Here is a 10024-nt window from a genome sequence, read left to right on the forward strand (position 1 = left end):
GTCAATTCTTCTGTAATTTCTAAAAATGTCATTAAATTATGCTTTGTTTTTTCCCAATATTTTGGTTCTCTTATTCTGGTACTCAGGTCTTTTTTTTTTTTGAAGATTTTATTTTTATTTATTTGAGAAAGAGAGAGAGAGAGAGAACACGCATGAGTGGGGTGGAAGGGCAGGACAGGGAGAAGCAGACTCCTTGCTAAGCAAGAAGCCCAATGCAGGACTCGAACCTGGAACTCCAGAATATTTTTTGTCTGGATTCCTCCAATAGCTCTCCAATAAAAATAGCTCTCCTTATAAAAAATACAGCTTTTTGTTTTGTTGCCTTTAATTTTGCTTGGCTGTCGGTGCATTCTATTTTTAGCATATCTGTTTTCGCAGGTGTGGCTTCAGTTTTGTTTTTATTTTTGTTTTTCTACTTTTCTCTTGAGCTCTGCCAACTCATGTTTTATCTCTGTGGTTTTATCATGTCTTCCCTGAGTTACTAAATCCCTGTTTTGTATTCTTGTTTTATATAGGTTATTGTTCCATTAGGTTTAAAAATTGATAAAAACATATTTTGACATGTTCTTTAAACTCTTTCATGACAGAAGCTTTCTGGTATATGTTCCTTGCCTTTTTTTTTTTTTTTCCTGGTATCCATCCTTTTTATAGTTTTATTTTTATATAGATAAAGTTTTGGTTCCTTTTTTTGTTATTACTGTAGGAACTCAGAACTTTCTAGAACTCAGGATTAGAGTGAAATCGAAGCTATATGTGTATATTGGGAGCAGTGATGGTGATGGCAGTGGTTGACAATGCTGTGTCTGTGCCAGCAAAAATTTATTTAGTGACAAGATTCTGCATATGGGGGTGCTCTTTTAGACCTTACTTCTCCCCGTCAACTGAGAACTGAAATAGGCACTGCAGGGTTGCTCATAAGCTGACAATGTGAAATTTTTCCTTACTCTGTCTTACCAGTAGAATGCTTTTTGAAAATATGACTTGTCCGTGTGATTTTTTTTTTCTTTTCCTTTTGGAATCAAACAAGATTGAGAAGAGCTTCATTTCTCTGTCAGCTCCTGTTTCCCAGTTCCATTGTTAAAAGGTAATGATTGTTGGTTTTGACCTTAGAATGTACCCTTCATCTTGGAGAAGGGTGCTTGACAGCATTTTCTGAGCTCTGCAGATGTGGCTGTCCTCTCAAAGTCCTTCCTTACCCCACTATACTTTCACCGCTTTATGGATAAAGGATTTAGTCTCGTTATCTGGTTGAAGGTGAAGTTTGTGACTTCTATTCCTCACTATCCTTACTTCTTTTCATGCCTTTAAATAGCTAATTGGGGAAGCATCATGTTTACACCTTCATTTTAAAACCAAAAATATAATTAATTTTTTTTTAATTTTGAAAAAAAATGGTAGGTTGTGATTTTAATCTATTCAAGCTGAAGTTATCAGTCTCAGCCTATCATTTGCATAATTGTTTTAGAGTGTTTTTAACACAAAGAAATTCAAGTTTTGTGTAAATTGATATTGTGATTTTTTTTTCAGTGACACTTTTCCTTGCTTTAATATTTTTTGTCTTTTTCTGCTTTTGAAATGAGCTCTCAATTACAAAATATCAAACTACACTCAAAAATGCCAGCCACTGGCACACTATGGAGAAGCTCATAAGTAAGGACAGATCGCAGTGGCAGGTGGCAGGGGTGGGACGTGATCGAAGCAGTGGTTACAAATGTTCACAGGAAGCTAAAACTATCCAACAGGTTGTGCCCTAATGTTAGCACAGGTTACACTAGTCACTACCTTGGTGGGCGGCCTCAGTGTGTTTGGGTTCAGATTCTACACGGCAATATGACTTCTTCCAGTTAAGAGTTCTTGGCTTTGCACCAATCACAGTGTGGCCGGAGGGCCCCGCACCAGTCTATTAGTTTTTCAAAATGCTGTCGTAGACCTGATAGATGTACTGGGAGACTTCAGGAGCTCTGCACTTCAGTGACAGCGTATAATTTGGGTTTCCTGGCTGGATACGTAGCTCAGCCAAAATCCAAATACCATTAGTGAGCTTCAGGGATTGGTACAGCATGTCCTGCCCTTCCACATTCCTCTTGGCAATAGTATAAACATTGTTGTTTTGCAATTTGCTGGAAACAGTGTCAGCATTTAAATGACATTCCTTAATCTGAAATTGAAGTTCATTTTCATTGGGAATATCCTTTCATGTGGCAAGGAAGACCTGGCGCTCCATTTTGCCATCTTCTACAAAAAGCACATTGAGTGGGATGAGGCAGCTGAAGTAAAAGACATCAATATTGTTTTTCACAGCCACCTGTAGGTTATTCAGAGGTTCCATCTTCATGACTGGGCCCAAGGTGTTGAGAGGCAGGGAGACGTCAATGCTCTGGTTCGGCATCAGTGGTGTATGGATGGCCAGAGGAGTGCTAGGGATGACACCAAAGCTATTCTTGTTAAACTGGATTGCAAAGTCTGTCATGTGTTGAAAAGCTTTGTTGGTGAAGTTCATTTCCATATAGATGTGCCCTTGGCAGTGAGTAAATGTTCCGGAAATCTCCAAGCCTTTAGCTTTTACTGAAGGCAGCCAGACAGCCTTAGGAGCCACATATCCACCAGGTGCCATGCCTATTCCCGTGGAGAGTTCAAACAGGTCATTCAGACCACTGCTGACCACAGCAGGAGTAGGTGAAGGAGCAAAGGTTGCAGGCACTGATGAGGGGATGAAGAACTGTCCCACCAGACTATCTAGTCCTCTTCCCAAGAGATCCACTGCTCCCATCTGCATGGAGGACACCTGTGGCACATTGACTGGGGGACCAAGGTCAAGGTTTAAAAGGTCTCCTAGAAGGTCACCTTGAGAGGGGATGACCTGAGGCTGTTCCAGGTTCATGGCAGTGGTGGTGCCAACAGGGCTGTCACCTGCATCAGTGCTCCCATGATGTATTGGCAAGTGTTTGCGATGGATTCCATGACTTCCTTCCACAAAAGCATTGGGAGGCTTATGGTACACGGAAGCCAAAGATCCAATGTGGCAGATCAGCTCATCCAGCAGAGTTGGCTCGATAAGATCTGTCTCCTCAGAGATCAGTGGCTTCTCAGACAAGACTACTCCTTTGGCTGTGACAGGGTCCATTCAGAGAAGGCGCCAATAAATATAGCCCCGGTCTCGAAGGTCAGGATTATCAGAATCCTGTGTTGCCAAACTCAAGACTTGCTGTACCAGCTCCTGTGTTTCTGATGGTTTCTTGAGAAACAGCTTCACGATGGCAGTAAGCAGAGTGAGCTGCACCTGGGTGCTCTCGTCATGAAAACCCTCCAGGAAGCTCTCTAGTAACTCATCTGCATTGTCAGTTCTCTCAGCATATTCTCCCACAATCCAAATCATAGCTGCTCGGGTGTCTGGTTCATCCAGCGAGTCTAAATTCTCACACAGAGTGGCAATGATACTTTCATACTTGTTGGGGGTATTTGCGAAAGATGTCCCTGATGACGACAATTGCCTCTTGGACCACATAATTTACTTTGGTCTGGATGAGATCAAGCAATGTGCTCACACAACGTTTTGCAGATTGCTCCACTTTGATGGTGCATCCACCCGGATGCACCCCATGGTCCTGACTGCTAAGGCCCAAATTAGAGGATTGGGATCTTCACAGTCCTTCACAAAGCTGTTGACAGCCATGATGGCCATGTCTGGCTGACTCTTGGCGTAGTTCATCAAATAGAGATAAACAAGTTTCTTTAATTCCAGGTTGTCAGTTTGCATACAGTTCACTACATCTGGAAACAGAGAACTAACGTCCTTTCCCACAGTCATGGCAGCAATCACTTTCTTCACAGCCTCCTTCCTCTTTTCTTTCTTTTCATTATTGAGTTCAGCCTTTAATTCAAAGATTTCTCCTTTTTTATTGGTTGTGAAGTACTTGGAGTCAGTCAGTCATGGTTTTGGATCTTTAATATGCACCGGAGGCGAGGGCGGGGGTGGCGGCAGCAGCCAGAGAGCACGGCTGGAGCGGTGTTGTAATGGTTTCCTCGATATTGTGATTTTTAATTCTTTTTTTTTTCACTGCTTTATGATTAGAAAATTGTTCCCTATTCTAAGACTTGTTAATTTTCACATTTTATTGTATTTTTATTTTAGTTTTCTCTTTTATGTTTAGCTTTTTATTCTCCTTGAATTTATTTTAGGTTTAATGTGAAAGGAGATTTTCAGTTGAGAGTTCCCCAAGTAGTTATTTTTCCAAAATCATTCACTGAAACTCTTTTCCTTTCCCAGTGATTTGTGGTGTTTTTTATGGTAAGTGTTTTCTAACATAGTCTATTCCTCACATAGGGAGGCTCACACTAGATGTTGGTTTATTACTCCGGATGACGATCGGTATTGTCTCCAGCAGTCTTCCTGTCCACAGCTCCTGGCTAACCAGTGAGGTTAATGAATAGAATCTGTCTGCCTCTTGTGCCCAACAGATCCTCAGACTATAAAGTCTGGTAGACTCAATTTAATGTTTCTCTTCTTCCAACTTTTGGATTTTCTCATCGTTCTATAAAGCCAGTAATGGTGTCTATTTGCTCTTTGTTTAAATGTACCTACAGCATAGCATCCTCCAGCATATATGCTCTTCTCTAAACCACCTGCACTTCCTCTATGTGACTTGGTCTTCCAGAGAGCAATACACGAGCATCTTAGTGAATTCTGTGCTAGGAGTCAACCAAAGTCTTATGGATGAACTGGGATAGTGAAAGGAGCTACTGAGGGGAGGGGGGAGTTAGAAGAGAAATTAGAAGAGAAGACGAGTAAGATTCTTAGTGGTGAATCCTGACGTATCAGGAGTAGTCCAGACACAGGGCAGTTTCCTGCACACCTCAGAGTGCCTACCTTGTGGGAGTGCATTTCTGCAGTGATTTCAATTCATCACCCATCACAGGCACTGCAGCTGCTTTGTATCTCCCCCTGGAATTTGGGAAATCATCTTTTTTCATTAGTCTGCATTCTTGTTTCTAGAATTTCATCATTGTCAGGTTCTCAAGGACTAGGATTTGGGGATGAGTGAATCTATCACCATGGAAAACTGAAACTACAAGGAACAGTTTTAGATGATTCTAATACTTGCAAAGTCTTAGGGAAATTAAATATTTTTATATGATTAGATATGTATGGGGTTAACTTACTTATCAGTTTGGCATTGCAAATAGTCATTAACATTTTCATGTAATTTGAATGATGAAAGGAAGATCTATGAAAATTCAAATTGTGGGTAATTTGTAATTCGGAAAGGAGTTTTGTTAATTTTGGTATTCATGGCTCCTGACTCCAAACTAACACTCAGAATCTTCATTTTAAAATCTTTTTTTTTAAGATTTCATTTATTTATTTGACAGACAGTAGGCACAAGTAGGCAGAGAGGCAGGCAGAGGGCGGTGGGGAGGGGGGAGAAGCAGGCTCCCTGCTGAGCAGAGAGCCTGATGCGGACCCTGGGATCATGACCTGAGCTGAAGGCAGCGGCTTAACCCACTGAGACACCCAGGCACCCATTTTATTTTTTATATTTATTTTTATGAAAGTCAAGTGTTTAATTTCCTGAAAGGGTAAGAAACAGTCTCAAAGAAGTAGGAAAATAAAAATGTAAAAATACACACCTTTCAGACAGATGCTGTCACAGCAAACAGAGGTTCTTGGAATGTTCTATGTGGCATCTTTTTGGTAAGCTGACAAAACAGTATGGAAATAATGAAACAGCATAATCATTTCCATGACTTTTCAGAGAATGAGCCAGTCATTCTTATGTGTTCACATGGAAACTCAAATCATAAGCTCCAAGAAGAATTTTGGGATATTACAGATAAGACAAAGCTTTTAATTAAGGAAGAAGGCATGCCAAGGTCCTTGAGACCAAGTTCTCAGATAAATAAATGCATATGTATTCTAGAAGGCTCAGGAGAACCAAGAAAAGAATCATAGGCTGATTGAAAAACTTCACAGACTTGCATGTAATAGTTTAAGTGAATGACCATATTTCATTCATAGGTGTAATAATACAAACATTTTCAATTGCTCAGAACCGCGATGAGATACCACTAGGATGCCTACGGTTTAAAAAAAGAAGTGGAAAATCACGTGTTAGAAAAGATCTAGAGAAATCAGAACCTGTATGCATTGTTGGTGGGAGAAGAAAATGTCGTAGATGCTATGGAAAACAGTAGCAGTGCCTCTGCCTCCAAAGTGAAACATATATTTACCATATAATCCTATAATTATACTCTTAAGTTTATTTCCAAGAGATGTAAAAACATATGTATATAAAAACTTGTACACAGCGTCTATAGCAACATTACTCACGACAGCCAAAAAAAAAAAAAAAAAAAAGGAACAATCGAGATACCCATCAGTCGATAATTCATACAATGGAATAGTATTCAGCGTTAGGAAGAAAAGAAATACTAACACATGCCATGAGTTGAATAACCTTGCCAATACTGTGCTAAGCTAAAGAAGTCAGGAACAAAAGGTCTCATAAGGAATGACTCCTTCTATACAAGATGTCTAGAGCAGGTAATCCACAGAGGCAAAACGAGAGATTGCAATCTTACAAATTACTAAAAGCCACAAAGAGTTTTTATTTATGTGGATAACATCTATTGATGTTTATCAAATTAGAAATAGAAGGTGAGGAAATTTTGAAAAATTATATTAATACATTTAATTTTTATATAAATGCATTTGAAATAATAAAGTTAGGTGTCATCATAGATGTTTTTATTATTAAAAACTCTATTTTGCAAATACAAGAATTTAGAAGGGTGACAGTTTTACATTTTGATAATTTTCTTTAATAAAAATGTTATAGAAGACCATTGCTTCTCTATTTATTCTATTGTGCTATGTTCCTTTGGTGGAGATTTATGAAGACATCAAGTGTCACACAGATAGGTGATAGGAAAGGAAAGGAGTACTTTAGTTGCCTTCTAGGTCAATTGTGATTATTCTTTGATACACCAAAATCTGACAAGTGGCATTTTCATAAAGCTTCATTGCAACAAAGCTTCATTGCAAAAGCCATACTAACACCATTTTTGCTCTTTAACATTAAAATCCACTAATCTGTCTTGTGCTTGGAAAGGACCTTTTACCAATGCATAATTTTGCAGCATCATGCATTGGTCATCTGGAAAATATCGATTTAGTGTGTTTGGCAGGTTTTTCAAACATTTCATTGCACAATAAAAAAATTAATATCACTACTTTATTTTATCAGAAGCTTTAAGTATTGGGCAGTTCTTAAACTTTTGGTGGCAAATATGTTTCTTAAATTCTAATTTTCTCTTTAGTGCTTGAATTTTCTCTTTGGAAACACATACCTTCAGTTGGTTTTTTTTTGAAGTGACAAGCTCATTTCATTCACTCCCCTCCCCAAGTCTGCTTGCCAAATACCCGAGGTTGAAAAACCATAGTTTGTCTATTGCTGGTCTTTCAAGTGTACGACTCAAATAATCATGCAAGTACTTTTCTTTGAAGCAATCATTATACTTTGGTATGCAGCCAAGGTGCTTCATGCGTACTTAAAAAAAAAAATATGTGTTCAAGGCTTGGAGCTTAATCATATTAACATTTTTGCTGCTCCATCAAGGACATTTTTAAGTAAAATTAACTTTTTAAAAAGATTTTATTTATTTATCTGGTAGAGAGAGAGCTAGCACAAGCAGTGGGAGCAACAAGGCGAAGGCAGAGGGAGAAGCAGGTTCTCTGCTGAGCAGGGAGCACAATTCGAGGCTCCGTCCCCAGACCCTGAGATCATAACTGGAGTCAAAGGCAGATGCTTAACAACTGAACCACCCAAGCGCCTCTCTCTTTTTTTTTTTCTTTAATTTTAGTGTGAGTTCATGGATACTACAAGTGTAATTTGGTGCCATTATTATGACTTATGACAAGCCTCCAACAATTTTGTCCCCCATTGCTCTTGCGTCATGAATATGAATGACAACTCAGTGAAAAGGCAAATGACGTCTAACATTACCACGAAGTAGTTAGCATTGCAACTACAGCATGACTATGAAAATGATTTTGACCCTGCAGCTACCTTGAAAGAGTCTCAGGGACCCCAGGGGATTTGCTGACCGTCCTTTGAGAACTGCTGAATGGAATAACTTGAAAGGTGTCCCTTTTCTCATGGCATATCGCATTTGAGACAGTTTGAACATGAATCAAACTGTGAACCTTCCTCCACTCTTTTTTCCCCTTTCATGTATTATTGCCAAAAATAACAGCATAGAAAGTAGAAGGGCGAAGGCAATTGGCCGTTCTGTCCTGCACTAGGAAGTTTACCCATGAAGACAGCGAGTGGCGGCAGAGAGAAGCAGAAGCCCACGAGTCCCGCATGCTAGTGACAGCACTTTTCACGTAGGACATCAGAGGGGTGGACGGTCAAGCAGAGGGAGCAGAAGATCCAGTGTCAGTCAAACTCCAGAGAGCTGGAATAGATAGAGAGCCTTTTGTGGGAGAATGGTCATGGCAGGGAAACAAACAGAGTAGACACAAAGAAGAAGAATTACAAGACACTGCAAATGAGCCAGGAGCTCTCCGGTAAGCAAACCCCTGGTTACTGTAATCTTGAGAAACAGGTTCGGGGATCCACTTATGTGGACTTGGAAAATGTGGCCAATGTCACCTTTTGGCTTAGTAAATAATAGCTTGGATAGCTTTCTTTTGAGGTACAGATAAATAGAAAAAAATTATAATATTGGACTTATGTAAAGATGCTATGGGGCAAGGACATTATTATGAACACTCAATAAAAACAAGCTTGGAGATGTGATTTATGGTATGAATCAGAAGAAGGCTTTAGAAAATCCATTAGTATTAGGTCACTTGGTTAACAAAATTAGAGGATCAACATGTAGGCTTCCCATTGACAAATTAAGTGAGTGTATAGGGAGAGACTCAACAAAACTCTTGCAAAACAGAACCAGAGCAAGAGGACCTTAAAATGGTGAGAGATAATCATTTATAAAGGACAGAAAGTGGACAACAGTCTAAGATTTCCTGAAGACTAAATGGAAAGAATTTAAAGCATTGGTTATTGCTATAATGATGTAAAACTTGAAACTGAATGGTGGAAAAATACCCAAGAAATGAAGATTGAGAGGATTCTCTCAGTCCTAAGAAAATTGGTCAAAGAGACCCACCATTTGGGTCTTTGAACTTTTTTTGCTTTAATAACAAAGAGAAACAGAATAATTTTATAAGAGTGTGATAACAAACAAAAATAAAGTTATTTACAAAGGAACCAAAACTGGGTAAGTCTCAAACGTTCCCGTTTAGAAGCAAATTTCAGGGGACATTTGAAGAATCTCTGTAGAGTTTCAAGTGGCAGTATAAGAAATTTACTCAGTCAAGATACCTTCAATGTGGGAAGGCATTGGAAAGACATTACCAGATAAATAAGAACTTGGACAATATATCGCATGTGTAATTTTCTTTTAGAAATTAGTAAAAGGCAAATGAAAGATGATTCAAAAGGGGAGTCTATTGAACTTGGGCTTCTATTGAACTTAGAACCCAATTAATATAGAGTAGACTAAATATTAAATGTTATATATTTAATAGTTAAGAAATTAAATACGAAGACAAAATAATATTGAAAGAGCACTGGGTGTGGTGCAAAAACAATGAATACTGTTATGCTGAAAAGAAATAAAAATAAAAAGTTGCAGAATACAAAAAACTTCTATAATAATAGTAAATTTGGTGTAAAATGCTAAGTTAAAGACTTGAGTGGTTGTATACAGCTATATGAAACCATTCTTTAAAAAAAATCTTAAAGAGAGGTGGTGCTTTATTGGTATCATTATATTCTCAACTACGATAGTTAAAAATGAAAACCTAATATATATACTTCTAAATTTTTAAATAGTGACCACTTAAAGGACTAAAAGCAGGATATAAAACTTTAAATTTCTAGCAAAGATCAATACAAACACACAGAAATAAAACAAAACCCAGACAAGTTAAATAAAGAGGAAGAGTAACTGAAAAAAT

The 10024-nt window shown here is 38.4% G+C and overlaps 1 protein-coding gene across 1 annotated transcript; it reads right to left on the reverse strand.

Moving 5' to 3' along the window:
* Positions 1 to 1515: 1515 nt before the first annotated feature.
* On the reverse strand, positions 1516 to 3582 carry LOC131829127 (AP-2 complex subunit beta-like). Its single transcript, XM_059170555.1, is given in 1 exon segment — positions 1516 to 3582. A coding segment is annotated over 1 exon segment (1221 nt). The 5' UTR covers positions 3125 to 3582; the 3' UTR covers positions 1516 to 1903.
* Positions 3583 to 10024: the final 6442 nt, after the last annotated feature.

This window comes from Mustela lutreola, chromosome 4 (assembly GCF_030435805.1).
Source record: "Mustela lutreola isolate mMusLut2 chromosome 4, mMusLut2.pri, whole genome shotgun sequence".
In the NCBI taxonomy this organism is placed as follows: Eukaryota; Metazoa; Chordata; class Mammalia; order Carnivora; family Mustelidae; genus Mustela; species Mustela lutreola.